The sequence below is a fragment of the Varroa jacobsoni genome, unplaced genomic scaffold, assembly GCF_002532875.2.
Source record: "Varroa jacobsoni isolate VJ856 unplaced genomic scaffold, vjacob_1.0 scaffold_859, whole genome shotgun sequence".
In the NCBI taxonomy this organism is placed as follows: domain Eukaryota; kingdom Metazoa; phylum Arthropoda; class Arachnida; order Mesostigmata; family Varroidae; genus Varroa; species Varroa jacobsoni.
In genome coordinates, this window is record NW_019213761.1 from 160,966 (window position 1) to 181,491 (window position 20,526).

General features: G+C 46.1%; 1 protein-coding gene across 4 annotated transcripts in view; it reads right to left on the reverse strand.

Moving 5' to 3' along the window:
* The window catches only part of LOC111264448 (uncharacterized), a 257,234-nt gene that overhangs the window by 81,274 nt on the left and 155,434 nt on the right, over positions 1–20,526 (reverse strand). For 2 of the 4 annotated variants that reach the window (XR_002682869.2, XM_022840372.2), the window contains one exon: positions 13,601–13,766. The exons of the other annotated variants lie outside the window; for them this stretch is intronic. Coding sequence is in view for 1 of the 2 variants with exons in the window: in XM_022840372.2 (XP_022696107.1) it covers positions 13,763–13,766 (4 nt within the window). In the remaining variant the exon portion in view is untranslated. Of the gene's footprint in view, positions 1–13,600; positions 13,767–20,526 lie in introns of those variants that run through there. 4 annotated transcript variants of the gene reach the window in all.

Genomic DNA, 20,526 nt, shown 5'->3' on the forward strand with positions numbered 1-20,526 from the left:
TAGGTTCGAGCCTACTTGCTTTCGTACTGTGTCTCGCTGCATTGTCTGAAAAATCGAGAGTTGTACAGTGCCATTGTCCGGTATTATTCGACGCAAAAAAAAGGTAGATAGCCCTTTGTGGGGCTTATGTTGGCTTGTTGCTCGATATTGTCCATTGTGTTTCCTAATTATTTTTTGTACTTCTGTCGACAGAGGTCCCATGCTGTGTGAAGCCTGGCTCTACCCGCGATCTTGCTGCTATAAATCACTGCTATCGTTTTTAATCATTTGTAACTGTTTTTGGCCTGAATAACATGTTTAAGTTTTCAAGCTATATAAGATCTTGATGGTATGTTCAGCAAAGGAACTGCTAGCCGCTTGCCATTTTTCGCACAACTTTTTTGACGGTATCAATGATTTTATCCATTTGTTTGAGCTCGGCCTTAGTCGTGGCATGATCTACATGCAGTTTCATTGATCGATCGATGCAATTGCCAGTTCGAGCGTGAAGCACGGTACACGGAGTTGCCTAAATAGTGCGTGCCGCTACGTGCCGTGCTCCTGCGTAATGAGGACAAGACGAAATCGTCACCAAAACATCGACCGAAATAAGTTCGTTATCGTCACCATATCCTATACATATCAATCGACAATGTGACAACGTAACGACAGAAACCGCATATCACTACAGAACAATCGAGCGACGTCGAACGACTCTCTCGGCTCGAAAATTCCCACACAATGTCACACTTTTGCTGGTAGCCACCAGCAACGGCAAAAACAACGAGAGATGGGGAGCAATGGACACCAATGTGAACGATCCCTTCGAAATCGGCCGTGTTGCTATAGTACTTTTTCCAGTTGCCGTATTTGTTGCGTGCGGCAAATCGTAACCTTTTTTTTCTTTCTACATTCTCTGTTTATTTTTTATGCTGTTGTCAATGTCTTCGTATACCTTTCCCGCGCTCCGCCTTTGCCTTCGCGTGCTGCTTCTGTTCGGCCGTTTATCATTAGTCTCGTCCCGAAAATAATGGCAAAATAAATCAAAGCAGTCAATTTGATCGGATCAATATCAGATGCCACCATTACGGCGACACCATTGTCGTTGTCGCTTTTGGCGTCGGTAGCTTTTCGTCGTTGATCGGCGCCGGCTCTTGTCGCCAATCAAAGAAAGCAAGGAAGCGTCGCAGTGAAGAATAGTATTCTAGCATTGGCACTTGTGCCAGCATCTGCAATAGCACGTTGGCAATGATGGCAACAGTTGTAGATCGTGAGCGAGCTGACGATGGCGACCTGCGTAGAGAGTGTCAGTCAGACGCTGTACGAGAATGAGCCATAGGACCGCGCGGCGGCGCAAACAGGAACAAAGCGAGAAAAAATCGTATGGCAATAATTTTATACTATATGATAAGTTGGATGGCGGAAGCAGGAGCGATAGCGCGCTGGGATAGTTGACGATTTATGATAGTGATGAGAAATATATTCATGGTTTGGCAAGATGTTTTTCTTTTGCAGCAGTAGCAACCGCTGTAAAACACTCTCGTGTGTTTACGGCTGTGTAATTCAGTTCCTACTAAAAATATGTAGACGCACAGATGTACAGGTTCCAATACAAGCGTGATACGTTTTTTCTCAAGTTCAATTTGCCCCTTTCGCCGTGTGGTCGCGTATCGCTACGGGCAGACACGCGGAATACGATAGCGAGAAACGGTGTTTCTGACGTGCAGCACCGTAGACAGCAATATTTCCAGCGAAGCACCAAATTGGCAAAGCTACCGCCATTATTGTTGCCACCGAACGCTGTGTTCAACAACCAAACGCTAGTGAGCATGTCATGAAAGAGACAAGGTAGACCCAGAAAATTGACCTTCCCACGCTTTTCCTGCAAGACCTATCTCTCAACTATAATACCGTCAGCTAACTAGCGAGGCCATTATTAAGAAGCAGTTATTAACCGAGCGCCAACTAATTAACGTTCGCGCAATGTCGATATGGCTGAACAGTTGTTTGCGACTTGAATCAGCTGTTGTTGTTACTGCTGATGCTTTTTCAGTCGCCGTCTGCCAATACTGTTTGAAGGCAGGAATGCTAGGTCGATCGCTCGCTCTTAACAGTGCGACCTACTAACAGAGGCAAGGCGGTTCGGATTAGAACAGAAATTTCCGGTCCTATTCTTTAATGTCCGCTGCCTGCCTGCCTGCCTGCCTGCCGGGCGATGTTGTCGGCCAGCACCAGTTTGGCGTACTTGACTGCACCCTCCGTCTATCCGCCTTTTTGCCCCTTCTTCTCCCCTGTTGTGACAACGACGGAGGCGTCCGTTCGCCACAGCTATATCAAATACCAATAATACAATGTAGTTATTTTTTTTAGCAGACCGTAACGACTGCCACACTGATGGCTGTTCCAGCTGTCGTATATAAATCTGTGTGTTTGTGTGTCCATGGAAAATCTAACGGGGTATGTGCACAGAACTACCCAGACAAACAAGCATTATCAACGAAATATAAAAAATGATTACATTATATTATTTATATAGAGTGTCTTCTAGATCGGCTTGCGAAAGATGCGGAATCGCTCTTTTCAAGATAGTGTCGATTTTCAACTTTACCTGTTTCACGCTGTCCTTCTTTCGGGCAACTTTCAAAAATCAAGGGTGCCTATCATGGATTAGTCAAAAGGGTTTTCTAGACTGTCTAGATGCGTTCAGTCTTTCTAGAAAGCCACACTTTTTAGAGGCTGAGAAGCAGTTGTGGTACAACTACATACCGGTAGATAAATACGAGTGGATCGCTGTTGAAAATCCGGAGAAAGGGCCAGTCTAGCTTGACAAGAAGAGATTACCTCACAAAAGTGTCTCAGGACGCTCTGTTTCTTTCTCCATTTTCCCCGTGGACAATTATTTTCTGTTTCATTCAAGGATCGTCTTGGACAGTCTAATAAGTGTTCTTCGCCATTGTCGGTCTTCTTGTTATGCAGTTATGCTCTTATTATTGCGACTTGTGCGGCAACAGCTGCCGCAGTAGTAGATAACGCTCTCGACGATGCCATTGTTAGATGCTGTTGTTGATGATAACATTATGATTGTTATTACGAGAGCTACGCTATGGCAGCTGAGATGCGCGGTACTTGTGCTGCAGGACGTTGTTAAGAACAACAGGCACTAAAGAGAAAAGCAGGGAAGGCTCAATTTACGTGAATTCGAACGACTTGTGCGTTGGTAGCATTCAGCTACGAATATGGATCACTGGGCGACAATGTGCCGTCGCCGTGAAGTTTAAGGCGCGTTAAGTACGGGTAGAAACGTGGCATTTTGTAAACGTCTATGCGTGTGAGTTTGTGTTAATGCAGCATATATATATATATATATATATATATATATATATATATATATATATAAAGCAAAAAGGCGAATTTAGAAGATGCCTTCTGATTCATCGATATACGCCCTACATATATATATATATATATATATATGTTGCTCTGTCGGTCTGATTGTCAGTCTGTCGTCAACGAGGTAGCAAAGAAAGGTTTCGTACAAGGAACACCATACCAGCACGATATCGCCAATGATATATAAAGCCTACACAACGGACAGAAAGCCAAAATCTGAAGGGTAAATGAGCTTCGTCGCTGATGTGCGCACACAATCGCTCCGCCGTTACATGGCTAAGTTGGGTGGCCAATGGTCGTCTGTCAAAAGCTCTCGTTACGTTTCTCTACCTTTTTTGGTTTTTCATCTCAGTTGTTTGGCCTTTCATTGCCTTTTCGAAGACTAGCAACAAATTGTCGGTTGGTAACAGCAATTCACACGAGGTTGGTGCTGCCTGTTGCCACCGAGCGCATGCTGTGGCCACCTGGCCACAAATTGTAAGCCTTACCTATGTAGCAATGTCAGCATAAGCCATCATAATCAGAAACAGCAGCTGCGGCCATCGCAGTATCCACACGACAACATTGGCAACGTTAGCAGTACAGATTCTTCACGATAATGCTCACGCAGACGGCATGATTCAGCGAGCGCTAGAAGAGTTATCGAGGTGCAGGCGAGCTCTGGGTAATTGAAAAACATCAACGGAACAACCGTAGAGATAACAGTGCCAGCAGATCGGGGATAGCAGCGGGGCGAGCACGACGACCGCCAATGAATTCGGCAATGGCCGGATTGCTACAATTGAAGTTTTGTTTCGTTTCTATCCCCACTCTCTGTCGTCTTCTTTTCTTCCGAACCCCCTCCTTTCTCTCTGGTTCGGATCTTTTCTCTTTCGCCGTTTTATGACTGCGATCCACAGCAGCAGCAGCAGCAGCAGCAGCAACAGGAGCAGGACAAGTGGCACTGGCACAGGCGGTTCGCGTATGGAAAACCACAGCAGCAGCAGCAGCAGCAGCAGCAGCACCACCACCACCACCACCACCACCATCACTGCCCCAGCCGCTGTTTCCATAACCGCTGGCCACACTGTCAGCATTATACTGCCGCAAGCCGCCGCCGCCGTCATAACGGTGGCCGCATTGACGCTGTCTTTACCTCTCAAACTTTCCCGTCTACGAGGCGTCCCAACCCGCTTGCTTTTCAACCAGCAGTATTTACAACTTCAGCATTTGTTATCGTCTAGCCAGACGACGTGATGCGGCTTGTGCAGCAAATTCTGCGACAGCGAAGATATAACTCGCCCCATACCATGAACAGGGGGGGATGAAGGCTGTGGAAAAGCGCGAAAAAAAAAATAGAAGCAAGCATGAAAAGTAACTGAAAGGAGGCAACAACAAATAGCGGTGCAACTACAACTACAATGATGGCTACGTTCCCGGTCGGTTTTTGGATCTTTTTTTTCAATTTTTCTATTTCTCTTCCCCTGTCACTTCGCTTCCGACAGCGAATCACTTCAGTGTCGAGAAGATACGAACGGGATGGAGGGAAAAAGGGTGAAAGAGGGAAGGTACGAGATGGACGAATCTTCGACAACAAAGACAACGAGTGCGGCGCAGGTAGCATCGGCAGGCAGAGCTATATCGAATCGGACAAACTCAAACAGGTGTTGTCTAAATGCGTTGTCCATCGTTGTTTCATTGTCTTTACCGTCATGTGCCAACAGTGCTTACCTTCGTCCGTTTGTGACAGACGGTATTGTTTTACGGGCGGATAACGAATGTTTACTGAAATCGTTGAGGGAATCATGGGCGAGCAATATCCTCATCACCCTATAACAAACAAAGGAAGCCATCTAGATATCGCTGCTCGGACGGCTAAATGACGAATCATTTGCAAGTTTTCGTTGGCGGTGCTAGCGCGTCTCTAGGGGGCTAATGCGGCAGAAACCCAATATGGTTTTTGCCAGGTTTTTCATACATCAAATAGAATGCTTGCTTCGTCATTGTTTAACATGACACAATTCATTAATATGATTTCAAACAATTAGCAATACAGAGAAGACCGGGCTGAGCTGTTGGCCAGATTTGATTTGCCACAGGCAGCTACCTCTACGAACGATACTAGCCGATGTTCGATTTCTGGTTTTTCGTTAAATGTACGCTTATGTAGCAGTTTCCGATATCGAACACGATTTTGAAGCTAATAAGTGGACTCGATGCCTAGTACAGGGTGTCTACCTACAGTCGAGGTAGCACAGATCGTCAACATGATGCGGCGAGCTGGCATTCCCCGTAAGCGATGTTAGGTTCAGCGAACGCTAATCTCTACTGATCTGATGATCATTTATGGCTCGTCCTTTCCTGAGTGGACAAAATTTTCTGCTGAATATGCATAGGTAGAACGCTCGACAACGATAAAAAAAAACCCGAACGGGAAAAATCACAGTTATTAAAACTACTTAGTGCATAGAGGGGAAAAATTCAATAGCGATGCTCCGTTCTCGTCGAACGGACGTAGATACAACCACAGTGGTAACAGCGTTATACAGCAAGGGTCAACGATGTGGTCAACAGTTTCGGGTTGAATAACTTACTGCAGATAAGCAAACTATGGCTGTGTATAATAACCATACATTGCAGCAACCGTTGCCACCCATAACTTTGAAGGTTAACAAACTCACTGAAGAGTAACTATGCGAATTTGTGTCTACTATATATATTAGATTGTGTATGAATTTATACATTCGCCATAGAAATCGTCTGTCGGGTGCTTTGCAAATGAGATTTTTCCTTCTGATTTTGACATAAGGCGATTCTGCTCTTGCGTCGCAAATTTACATCGCATGCACTGTCTCCTAACAAGAAGGCAGGCATTTTTCACAATATTTTTCAAAGAAAAGGAAAATAATGCGTGAAGTGTGTCGCTGACGACTGCCCTTACGAATAATTGGGCCGTCGCTCGTATCGTTAGTTGGCGACCAGTACTATGTCACTTGTTTCCGGATGACGAAATCCGCTACCGGATGAGTAATTAAAAAAAAAACGTTCGCTGGCTCTGTTCGCAACCGGCACCATTTTTAACACCTGTTTATCATAATTTCGTTTATCTTGAACGATGAAACCGCACTCGTCAACATGAACGGAGAAGCACCACCAGCGCTAAACGTGTGCGTACTACGTGATTCACGGACGTGTGCTATCCAGCTCCACCATAAATATCCGAGAACTGGTAAAGAGTTGAGGTAACAGTGAGAAGTGTTATTCTATCGGTTCTCACTGCATTTTCAGACAATCAAATCCGATATCGCTAATGATCTTTTCCAGATTTTGTTTTGGTTCCTGATGAATGGAAATAAGCTCCTCAGTAGCCGGCCATAGAAGGAGAACTATTCTATTTCATAGTCAATATTTGTATGCTACGGGACGTTCCATTTATCAAATGATCGTCTTCTGCAAACAAAATTAAGTTAAATTTGAAACGAAGCAAGCCGACAAGATCGGTTGACCAAACGTTCGTGACATATTATGCACATACGTAAGCACAGAAGCCCCGTTCGAATGTACCGAAACAGTACTTAAATGGATTCTTATCTTCTCTCGAGCACCATAAAACGACGACAACTCGCCGCTTCCGACCCTTGCCAACCAGCCAGCCAGCCAGCCAGCCAGCCAGCTAATTACAGTAATACGTAATAAGTCAGCGACGCTCGCTGCGTAGCTGTGCATCCACAGGGGCAACAAGAGCTGCGTGCGGTATAAAATGTGGTGAAACTAGCAGGGTGCTTAGAATTGTCTATTACCACATTGTCTTCTGTCTGTTCACGAGAAAACGCTACATGTCCGTCAGTAATGCTAGTCAAGCGATGCAGACGTATGATACTTATCGTACTTGAGCGTCGAGTATCGAATTGGATGGGAGAACCAGTGGAGGAAGGCGGCGGCAGAATGTTAAAAGAGAGAAAGTGGACGCGTCGAAGAAGGATTGACTTGTGTGCGTTTAACAGCTCCCCATGGTCATAGCGATGGTAGGCGCGGATTGGCGCGAGCGGGCGCGCTGTGACGCGTTAACACTTCCGACGTTTTCGACAGCAATTACCACCACTACAACTACCTTTACCCCTAGCCCTGTACCTTTTTACGGACGTCTAGATACAGTAATAGTGGAAATAAATATCGCTTTGTGTTCTAGCTGCCAGTGGGCTGCCACTCACTCGCAAGTCAATTCTAAACTTCTTGCAGTTCTTTGACGCGTGCTTAGTCGAGCAGCATCAGCATTGGCAGCACCAGAATCATCCGCTTGTCTAAATCTGTGCTTGCCAATAGTGAAGTATCCTGTGTTTTCTATTCTGACAAAAACAGCAGCGAAGACATTGGCAGAAAAAATAGCTAGTGTTACTAGCTGATCTGTCTTGTCAGTCTGTACTTTGTGCAGCCTTCCATAAACAAGGACAACCGCTCACATATTATAAAAGTTAGGCAAAAAAAAAGCACTACCGTATTGGTTACGGCGGCGCATGTGACGTACCGGTTACTTATAGTTACACCCATTATTAGCGGGGTAGTTCCTGTCAGCGGTTTCGATAATACCTTATGCGACGGTAGTGGTAGCGTGTCCATGAGCCACTGCTCTGTTATCATGATGCTGTTGTTGGTTGTTACGTTTACGGCAACAGAGAAGAAAGTGATTTTGATGAATTTTTCGACCACACCATATATGGCCGCTGTCAGCACCCCTACCGTTCTCACTCTTTTTCGACGTCAATGATACCTCGGCGACTGCTGGAGTGCTCTTCATCAACTGCAGTTCGGAACGAACAACGTTATAGAACAAGAATAGAAATAACGTCACCAACAACTAGCCAAGGCAAGCAAAACGAGCGGAGCTTGTATAGCGCGGCGTAGCCCAACCGGAGGCAAGGAGAGGTGTTACTAGTTCGGGGCTGTTACAACAGGGACTGCTGGCCACCATGTTGTCTGTAGCAGCGACGGGACTAATAGTGACAGCAGCGTCATTATCATGGCGGCATACGGACTCGGCCACTGGGTGAAGTCGGACGAAGCTCTGGCCACCTCCTTTCCCATTTCCAAGGTAGTTTCTGTCACACCGACTGTGCGTCGACACCCGATGCGATGATCGTGATAGCATCTACGAGTTATTACTTTGATCAGACTATCAACGCCGTCAGCAACGTACCACGGCGCGATCGACTCATCAGCGCTCCTTGCAGTAGCAACAGTAGCTGCATCAGCAATAAACAGTAACGTTAGAATCAAGACGCGGTGCATTTGTCTATACCATTTATACTGTCCCTGTCGTCGCTGCCGTCGTCCTGATCGTACCGTGGATGTCATGACACGTGTATGCGCGTCCGCCTATGTTTTATTTCTGTAGCCGCTCTCGATGACGCCTACCGGTGCCTACTCTACTAGCACTTATTCAAGTATCTAGAATAAATATATTTGCTAGTGCAGTAAGTGAATGAGATATAGACTAAAGCCTTCATCGCTATCGTATCACGCTGCTGATGTCACAGCTAGCTGGAAATAGTTTCCGTTCATCGTAGTCGTTCGTGGTTGTCATCTAGCCAGCGCGCCATACAGGACAATTAAAATCGGGCACACTAAGCATCCAAACTTAGCTAGCAGTTGTCGAGACGCGTTCGCGTACCAGAAAGAAACACAGTGGGCCACTGGGCGTTCTTACCCATCAATCGGTCATTGTCGCTGGGTCGACGACAAGCATCCCAACAGTAACATCACAGACCTTAACTAAGTATTGCACTACTCTACGCCAATGTCAAATATTATACACGAACGAGATAGAAAATCTAAACGACTATGCGCATCCATACCTGTATTTTATCGATTGTGGACCTCGACGTTTTCGCCTAATCGGAGGCGATCATGATGCCGGCAATGGGCGACCCGCTAAACCCGAGCTATAAGACGAGTCCCTTCTTCGTCAGCTTCGTATCCTAGTCGCTTCCTTCGAAGTTGACGCACTCAATGAACTCGCTCGGTCCCTAGCAAGTTGCTCTTGTTTATCGATGTTGTTCTCATCGCTGATCACCGGCTTGCTGGATACCGGTCTACAGACGTTGTATAGTGCTAGTTGTCAACGGGTTTGTCCGATGCCAACAACAATATAATACGCCTATTACATCCGTAGTATGTGAATACGTTACATCAGTCTGCTAATACTGTTACGAGGCAAGCGTTGGCAAAAACGGCAAGGCGACAAGAGTCTCTTCACGTGGAGCCGTACAATGTTCGTATCTTGTCCGTCATATATTAATCTGATAGGGAGATACACTTGTGCGTAGGATCGTGTACAACATTGTTCCTGTTTGAGGATGGATATTGCCCAGCTGCCTTCGGCCTCTACTTGTGAATTACCGTAGAAAATGATATCGAAAATCCAAGTCACAATGCAATGCAAGGAACAGGTCACGTGTACGAGCAACTGTACCGGTACCGGCGAGAACAATTTGTCTACGCTTAGTTTGAAGCCTGCTTCTACGGCAACAACAGCGGTGGCGGTAACTGCAGCATAAATTGAGAGCGTCCTATTATTACGCGACGCTTATTTCACCTGTATTAAATACGCTAATACACATATAATATATTCTATTCATGAATGACAGTTGTGCCCTAGCACTCGGGTGATTGTTTGGCTCACGGGCCGACCGCTTGTTGGCTGAACGCGAATGCGCCATAATCCATCAAGGACTACACCGCTTGTAAAAATTACAGATGGAGATGTCGAAGCGAAAGATCATCAAACCGGCTAGCGAAGTAGACGACGAACCACGGGGAAGTCAAGAGCTTGGCCCCTTTCTATTGCGTATTGCTCATGTCCGACTTGATGACTCGCTTACCGCAGATGAAAAGCATTATAGCTGCGTTGACGTGCAGACGGGCAAACGCGGCGTCCGGCGTCTACGTATACGATACGTGCGTACATACAATTACAGTAAGCTGAACACATCGATTTTAGTGGGGGGAGGGGGGGGGGCAAATATCCGTTCGGACCACAGATAAATGAACAGCTCGAACGAAGCTAAAATAAACAAAACAGCGACATTTCGGCTCCCACAAGGGCGGTAGCAGCAGCAGCAAGAATAACGGCCGCTGGTGTCGCCCGTAGCGGCGACAGAATCAGTTACCGTGGATGTTCGAACGACGCCGCTGCCGACGCCAGTGCAAGGCGCTAAAAATGTCGCACTGTGAATCTGTCTTTCTGCTTCTTTGTATGTCCAGTTTTCTACTTGTCGAAAAAAGATGATGAAATCAAACCACTCTTATACCAGCGACAGCAGAGGTGAGGGTAAGAAATCGATCCTCTGTTCTTGCACGATTGAATGCCCTAAAAGAAGGGCTTAACAACACCATATATACAAAAGGGCAAGTTAGGTCACATCGCTACTAGCAGTTTCATAGCGATCGCTTGAGGCTGGAACACGTCCATCTCGTATTGTCAGTGATTGCCGCTGCAGAACCGGGATTTATCCAAGTCGCAAGTGTCCCCCTTACAACATCTATCAGCGGCGAGCGCTACCAACATTTATTGTAAATAATTCATCGCTTTAGTTCCACTTTAGCATAATTAAGTTTTGAACTTATGGTCGTCTCAGACTGGCGTTTCCTGGACCCTTTAGGGGTGTTTACAGATAAAAAATAATACAAATCTTGTGAAGTTGGTATTGGCGAACCGGTTTGCTTTTATTTTGTATTGTATACCCCCTGCATTCGAACAGTTCAACGGGCCTACTAAAGACCTCATGCTTCTACTGCAATTCTCTTTACTCTGATGAATCCGTTATGTATATATATATATATCCCATACGAGCTCATTTCTGTTAAAAGATGACATGCTCCACACAACGTTGTCAGTACCGTCGTTAGTACTGCTGCTCTGGGCTACTGCTATTCTCTTATACATGCCTATTCAAGCCGCACTTCGCTAAAAGACGTATCTGTGTATATGTACAGATGACTTTTTGTCTACTACTGGCTTTAAAAGAAAGCCAGCGTGAGGACGGCCGGCCAAGAAATGAAGAGAGATTATTCCTTGATTTCCAGCCAATGCTGCTGCTGCTGCTGTTGCATTTCGGAGAACGTAAGCTCAAACGTTCGAACGCTATGCGAGTGTATAAGTGGGGTTGCTCCTTGTAGCGCTTCGGAACAAGAGTCGACGGAATCGCGATGGGAAAGCAGGAGAGTGAAGGAAGGAGGGAATCGTCGCTACTTGGGCAAATCGATCCACTCCATGCCTTTCTTAACGTTACTCTCTTTGGGGTCAGAAAGACATGGCGCACATGGAATCGATTTTTGTCATCGATCCGCTGCCATAACAATCGCTGGAAATTGTCGTTTTAGCTACGAGCAAATAATAGCACTATCACTTCAGAGACTACGACAGCGACGCTTTGAATGTTGGGATGTTGTGCCCACTTTTGATGTTGCTAACACGGTTGTCATTTGGAAGTATTGGCAGTGGGCAACGTCTTGCCCGCCAAGCCGACGTGTTACATATAATGCATTTTTACATCTACCTAGTTATGTCTGCGTTTTTGCGTGTGACTTAAAACGAATATTTTGGGACATACAAGTAGACAAACGTGGATGAAAGAATAAGCCTGCTTTATTTATTCATCCATTTTTCTTGCTAGCAACAACCAGCAATAGCAATAACAAAGAACAAACAAAACAAGACTTACATTGTCATTTTTGCCACTACTTTAACTATCGTGACGATGTTATCTGTAATGTTGTTTCGTATTTAGGCAATGAATAAAAAAATGTAACTCCGTTTTATTACAAAATTACAGATTTTGAAATTTTTTTTTTTTACCAGCAACTAACTTTCGGTCTACACTTCCTGTATACTAAACTATTCCGATTTAAACCACGAGGGAGTACTACGGGAGTCACTCAGGACGGAGCTCGCGGCATAACCAGGTTTACTTCAATCTGTTATGGAAACCGGAGTGCCAGCCCTAGCTGGCGGTTCTAGACGCCATGTTTCTTTTCATTAGTTGTTGACTATCTAGTTTGTTGCATCGGTGAAAAAGGGACCCATGGTACCTGCGCTTCTTACAAATGCACGGACGTGCAAGGTTATTAATGTTTTTATTTAGATTCACCAAGTTCTGGATAATTGGCAGAATAAACGTCAATTTGGCTCTTCGAATTTTGAAATTTGACGACTCTGCAGATTCTCTTTCGTACTGTCTAATCCGATCTCGCTCTTAATCGATATCTCTTTATATTATAGCTGCTTCATAACAGATGTTTCTTCAGCATCTCGCTCATTGGCTTAGAGGCCACCCTGTCACCTACCGGGGCCGTACGACATTTTATTTAGTCGATTTTGTTCATGGCTCTTGAAGTGTCCCTTACACAAGTCACTACTATGTCTTCCCAAGTCTTCTATTCGTCCACTGTGTTGTACGACGGTCACTGATACTGGAGGCCTGGCGGCATTGTTTAGCTCTACTTTGCTCTTTTCTTGCGCGATTTATCAAATTTGTTCTCAGCCATTTATTTTTTGCCTGAACGGATAAACGAACAAGCGAACGAAACAGGAACAGGCCGAACCTACCAGATATAACATCGGCTTCTATTTCTGCGCTACGTTCGAGTCTTTCTTCTGCTACATAGCTTCACAACTTGAAGAAGGATTTTGATTATCGGCTAAAGCGATCCACGTGAGAGTCCCTTCGTTTTAGGGGCTTGGACAGATTGAAACAGAAGAAGTTTACGCAAAGGTATCACCGTGCTTTAGTTGCATTTATCCATAAACAAATTACTCTGACACCGTAAAACTTTTGAGAGAGATAGAGAGAGAGAGAGGGAGAGCGATTTCTACAGGCGCTTGCGTATAATTTTGTTAGTAGTGATAGAGGACAAACTTCACAGCTGAGAGTAGCAAATTTACACTCTCCAGACAATGTATTCTAACTTCTTATCGCTAGCGGATCTACTCGAGTTTACATTTTCATTTTTTTTCTGTTAGCCCATGCGCTGGACGATAACACAGCAGCAACGACAAGAACCGATGTAAGATGGCCAGCGAAGTACGGTGGTTAGCATTGATCATAAATGGCATAATCATGATGACAGTGATTCACCTGATATCGCGCGGAACTGCTTACCTATTACTGGGTATCGCTAGAGCAGATAACCTTGGGTCCCATAAAATAATCAACTGATAACGCTAAATAGTGTAAAAAGAAATGAGAGCAAAAAATCAAGAAAGATATACAGTAGATCTGTATTTATTTTTTGAGGTGATAATTATGTAAAAATGTTTATTTTCATTTGATCGAAATTAGCTTTGCTACGACCTAACTCACGGCATACTCTTAGGTTGATTCCCTATCGAAACGTTTGTAGCTTATCACCGAAACGCTTACCTGAAAAAAGAGAAGAAGGACAAAAAGATGTAATCGTGTTGAATAAGTAAACCATATTATAATATGGGGAGTGTTTATATCAAAATACTCCCTATTTTTCAGGCTACAATCAGACTATGGTAACGCTATTCTGTGTTGTCCCTGAGTTGCTGACACACACGCTAAGGTACATATTCCAGTAAAAGAAAGCAAGATAAAACTCGTTTTTCTAGACGCGTCTTATATTAGCATCGCTGAGTAGCAAAACCTACGGGCTGTATAATGAAAAAGGCAGAGACCCCTTTGGCAATGAGCAGGCAACCCACTGAGCCGCTGAACAGTCATTGGCAGTTTGGCGTTTCAGAATGGTCGAAGAGGGCTGTAGGAGCTGCCTAAAGAATGACGACCACAAGTAACTTCTTACCACACAGCCATAACTACGACGACGACGATGGCCGCAGCGAGGACAACGACGCTGAAAACGGCGATGACAGCGTGTAGTCGAAGTAAAAATGGTCGACAAGTTTTCTTGAGGTAATTAGCAAATCATCCAGCCGATCAGTGGTCGTTGCTCGTCAGTGCTGACATCCTTTTCTCTAGGGTCTTTCGTCTTTCTCTAGAGTTAAGTAGCTGGCAGTAAGACTGGCCAACAAGTAAAAGCGATCAGTACTATTCGTTCGTACTTGACGAGCTGAGCTGGCGCTGCCGCAAGCATGCTACCGTGAGACGATAGGACCATGCCATCATGTCGATGATTTACCATGGCTACCCAGCTCAGTCGGCTGTTAAACAGAATAGCAGTAAACCGACTACGAGTCAGGCCAAAACAGTGCCAACGTTAGCTGGCTAGCTGGTTGGCTGGCATAACGCTAAGAGGCGTCAACTAAAGTGACCGACAGCCAAGAGCGATGGCAATGAACAACGCGACCGATCAACAAGCGAAGTAATGGCTACAAACAAAGCCCGTAAGTCGAAAAAAGCGAAGAGACACCAGAGGAATAAACACTAGGGACGTGTACGGCAGGCTTCCTGTTGCTACTGTCGTCTTGCCCTTCGAGCTTGACGCCGAAGACGGTATTGGCGCTTCTATCCGTGTGGCGTATAGTCGAAAGGCAAACCATCGTCTCGTTCCTACCACGATCGCCGCCACAGATTAAACATCATAGAAGCAGTTCGGGGTATTTGAACTACCTTCATCTGGCTGCCTGTTTGTCTGCCAGGGGGTCCCTAAACGTCCTAGTTCCTACCGTCCTGCGGAAGACTATAAACTAGCAGGGGTGGCGCCCGTGAAAGTGACTGTATAGGTTTCGTAAATTTGCATTCGTTCTTTCTCAGGATTCTCCACAGAAAAGTATCTTATCGTGTAATCGATTATACTCTACATATGTACAGACCCTACAGCAGCGCTTCATCACGTCCCAGCTTATAACTATCTAATAACGAACACATCAAAATAAATTAAGGCCAGCAGAAGCGGAATCAATATAACATGTTACGGTAATCGTAGTACGTAAGTTTGCTTATAGAGTTTGCGAGTGCAGCCCTTAATTCTTCTCAGGTCACCTAAATAGACGAACGAAAAAAAATCGCAGCTTGGATACCGTTGCTTCTCTGGCCGTCGCAAAGTATGAAACCGAAGCTCTAGTGCGGAAAGTGATGTGGACGAGTGAGCAACCAGCCCTACCACTGCTGCTGCGGTTACCTCAGTCGTCTAGTGGAAGCAATAGTCTGAAGTGACCTGGCTGCGCTTGCGCTCAACAGTTTGCTAAGCTTTAACGTTCGTGGAAACCAGTCAATGGGGCAGGAATGACAAAAAAAGGAAAAAAACTAGTGGCTAACAACAACAGATTCAGATGGAAGGAGGAGGAGGAGGAAGAGAGGCAAACACCCAGAAAGGGGCAAAGTTACTGCCGCTCCCACAGATCCTGCCGCTCCCGCCTCGTTCGGTAGTCTTCAGTGATCGTACTAGTTCGCGGCTGGCATCGATGATGACTGCGGACAAAACGACCCGATCACTGAGCAAACGAAGCTGTCCACATCTCGACGAACGCAACAACTGACACACAGAAAAGCTTGTCGCTAAGGCCAAGCTAACCGAGCTGGCGGCGAACGGAAGTTACAACGGCCATAAGCACTGAAATCATAACAACTATAGTGAGACAGCAAGAAGAACTGAGCGTCCGTTCGTTAGTTCGGTCGGAGCCAGAACAGCGAAACCCGGACGGAGCAGCGCTAACGTAAAAGACCCAGTCAGTATGAGTCAGAGACGTTGAACGAGAGAAGAAGGCCTAAAGAGCGAAATAGTGAGTGCGAGAGAACGAGAGCTCCGCTGATGATTCGACAGAAACAAACAGGCAGACGCGACGGCAGGAGACAAACACAGAAGCCGTAATAGCAGCAGCACCGCGATTCAGCTATGATGGTGACTCTGTGCTCGAGAACCAGCTACGTAGGCGGAAAGCCCACAAACTACGTGTAAAAATTGTACAATCTAAGTACAAAGAGCATCAAGTTATCAAAAAGCCATTAGTTCACAATCAGCGCAGTTACTCCCGCCTCTGCTGCTGCTTCTAGATCACCGCGAACGTTCTAAGAGGTGCGGCGGCGGCAATAGCAGCAGCGGCATCAGTTCACGGCCTACAGGCAGCATCGCTTGGGACTGGACTACATCGACCCGGCGGAGGCTGCCTGGGTTTGGATATGGCATCGTCAGGCGCACTACTGTTGCCCCGGTTGTTGTCGTCATCGTCGTCGCGGCAGCGTCAAGCTGTATCGCCAAGCCGCGCTAAAAACAAGAAAGAGTGGCGAGGATAGCTGGCACACACAGTCAGAAAGTCCACGATGACGGCGAAGTCGAAAACGATTCAGAAACAGTTGCCAGCGAGAACACTGACGCCGCTGCTCGTGAAGAAAGACAAGACGATGAACTAAAAGACTCGTAGTAAAAAAACAACGAACGTCGAAGGAGCGGGCGGAGAACGAGCGTAAGAAGGGAACGATGAGAAGAAATATTCAAAACAGTCAAAAGATAGTTTTTCTCTGCTGAAAGTTCGCTTAGACACCGAGCAGGGACGGACTCAGCGACTGCAATGGAGACCGGATCAGCAGCCGCACGCGACGACGACGACCGATCGTGATTGAGTTCTCACCGTAGAGTCAGCGCTGGTAAAGCGATAGTGAAAAAGCTATGTGCATCGATTGCTGGCAAGGCAATTGCGGCAAGAGGCAAATTCAGAAATGAGCACTGCAGAATTTTGATTTTTCCCGCCAGTGCGTACATATCCAGCGACGTAATGAGCAGACACTGTTCCTCTCTCGAGATACCATATGCAATATATGCGGTGCAGAGTTCGTAATAGAAAAGTCACCGATTGAGCTTGCATGGCAAATGTTAAACTCACATACAGCAGTAATAATTATAAGGTACACCTCTAATGCTCGATTCCATTCGGTCTGTGTCACGCAATCTCCACTTGTTAGATAAGGGAGCCAACAACAGTGCCAGCCAACCTAGTTAAGAGCAACAGCTAGAAACATCAGCGGTAGCAATCGTGGCACCCCGTTGGCTAATGAAAGCTACGTTCCTGGAGTTACCGTTCTAGGTAGCTATTGCGATGATGCTGTCACCCTTGGCCTTCACATATCGCTATGAGTACATTGCCCCCTCCTCCGCCGGTCCTGTGTCCAGGCCTGACCTCAGGGAAAGCTTGGCGCGGCCCCAGCAATTCGTCGTGCGCTACTTGAAGTTACATTATGATAACTTTATGCAAATAGACACACACAAACCCAGCACTAGACTACAACATCATATGACGTTACGAACTGACTTGATATTGGAGGCTGATAAGTAGAGGGGCAAAACATGGCACGGGGAGACGGGCGTAACTCAAATGATCAATACATTGACCTAGTGGTTGTATTTATTTGTACCGTGTGGACTCTATACTATATGAAAAGCGTATTGTTTAGATGCGTTATTAAAACAGGCACTTGAACGGGCTTGCATGTATCGGTTCTGCATCACGGCCATTGGGCCAGTATCGTTTGACGACTTCTCGCGGATGTAGTACGTCCATCGTGCAGTTCGGCATCTTCAAACTCATCATTTTGTATACTGATTATTTATTAAAATATTTACATGGCTGCTGAGCATTTGGTGCTCTGGCAAACAAGGCAGCCCGTTAGTGTCACTGACCAAATCGAAATTCACTAGTTCGTTAATACCATTGGCTTTGTACAGATACGCATTGAAAAAATGGTGGCCTTTTTGCTAGAACGCCGCTAAAGTAGCAGTAGACTGAGTCCAAAAATGATAAATACCTAGCAGACGCACGCACACACACAGATAACCAATTATACGCATGCAGCGCAGGAATACTCTTCTAGGCTTCATCACTTAGGCCACCAAAACGCTATGAGCCGACGATAACATCGGCGGTAAAATTCGTCCGAGTAGTATTAGCGACGGCAGCAGCTCGGAACAGATACGCAAGTGGAAATTCAACGGACCACGCACATGTACTTATGCTTGTATGACAAGCTTTAGGTGTTTATCACATCACTGGCCCTTTTGCAGTGCGTGAAGCGTATACGTGGCGATGGCGGCGGCGGCGACGACGACGAGGGCGAAGGCAATCTTCCCGCTGTTGGGTGCATTGTCTACATGCATCTATCAAAGACATAATGCTCGTAACCATCGAAAAACGGCAGACGTAAAGCGGGCCGAAGGGGAGTGATACGATAACGACTGTACTCCTATGAATCGGCTACAGAGACGTTCACATCTGTTATGAACGACAACATGTGAGCTTGTCGACCAGTGCGACGGCAGCAGCGACAAATATCGTTGTTCGAGTGGTAATTGTAGTCGTATTATGGTAGTAGCAATACGATCGGTTGTAGGAGCTAGTACCAAATAGTTTGGTTTGCTAAAAACACCGTACGGACGGAGGCAACAACAACAACAAAGGTTTCCATGGCGGTGACGACAAGTGGCGTGGGTTCTGACGACGACGACGACGGCGGAGACTAATTACCTAATAATTCATATGCAAATATTCATATGCAACAACGCCGGCAATAGCGGCAGCAGCACCATCGCTATTATAGCCATTATCAACAGGCCATCACTGCTGCTGTTTCGCCGGCTCGCTCTTACTGTCGCTAGTGTTTTCCATTTTCGTTATAGCTGCGGCCGCGTTTTGCATTGCGTCCGGAGAGAAGTAAAACTAAGGATACTGAGAGCAGCAGCAGCAGCAGCAGCAGCAGCAGCAGCAGCAGCAGCAGCAGCAGCAGCAGCAGCAGCAGCAGCAGCAGCAGCAGCAGCAGCAGCAGCAGCAGCAGCAGCAGCAGCAGCAGCAGCAGCAGCAGCAGCAGCAGCAGCAGCAGCAGCAGCAGCAGCAGCAGCAGCAGCAGCAGCAGCAGCAGCAGCAGCAGCAGCAGCAGCAGCAGCAGCAGCAGCAGCAGGCGTACCCAGACGCTGCGTACAGCCAAGCGCTTCTCTAACTTCTTAAGCTGTCCCGCTGAGGCAAAGGCCAACGCCGGCCTGCTTGTCGTCGTCGACATCTGTTCGTTTGGCTGACTGGCTGTGGCTTGCAACGCGAACTATAGTAAAACCGACAGGAGCGTGGAAGCCGCAGCAAGCGTCCTCGCAAAATAACGAGCCGGTCCATTCGATCATGACTCGGGTCGCAACTCGATCGCTCCAAAAAGAGCGCATCGATGAGCCGGCTGTTCAGAGACTAGTAGCAAGTGACAGATCGGGCGACAAGCTACATCTATTACACGCTATGACGTTTCGTATAGGTAGTAGCAATAGTAGTACCAGTGGATTGGCTTAGTATATCAGTGCACACTGATGCAGTGCACTAACAGGCATCGGCGTTTGGCCTAGGTGAAGCCGGTTAAGACCGCATCGATGGCATGAGATTGTAATAGTGTCCTCGTTGACGGTCTAGCTGGGTCGTACCGATGATCTCCTTGTGCCGTAGTCGACGACGGAAGATATAAGGAACCAGAATCAACAACGTTAACGACAACTAAAATGGACAGTGTGCACCCAAATTGGCAACGAGTGCCAAGAGAGAAAAATACTGAGAAAGAGAGAAAGACGGATAGAGATAGGGGTTGGGGGGCTAGGTAGAGGGTAAGCGTACGCAGAACAGCCGACGAGAAAACCTTCCCGTGCTTCGGGTGTATTATTTATGCTGCCAATGTCACTGTAATTGTCAATGTAATTGTTGACCAGATTGAAGAATAACAGAAGAGCTAGAGCAGAAATAATTCTTGTGCAGTTAGCAGGTAAATTGTTCGGTGATAAATAATGATGTTAGAACACAAGCGACGACAGACTAAAAAAGCAACAATGCAACAAACTCATTCAAAGGGTTCAGCGTATATATATATATATATATGAGCACTGTGGAATGTATGTCTGTTATGTCCAAATGGTACATGGCAACGAATCGATCAAAAGAAAGAAAGAAATCATCACCTCGACCCGTTGCATCTTGCTAGCGAATTACCTCCCCGCATTGTTTTTATGCTAAATCGTAACTCCGCTCGAGCAAAAACGAAATATTCAAATTGATCTGGGGGAACGTATCTATCTAAATACTGGTGTGTGTAGAATCGTGAAGACACCGGTGATTCAACACATTTATGAAGACGACCTGTGGTTTCGCTTGTTAGCGCACGAGCACGAGCTCAAAAACAAAACGACAGAGAGCTAAATCAAAAGCTAGTCGTTTAATCGGGAACGCAAAACAGTCAGATTTGATGA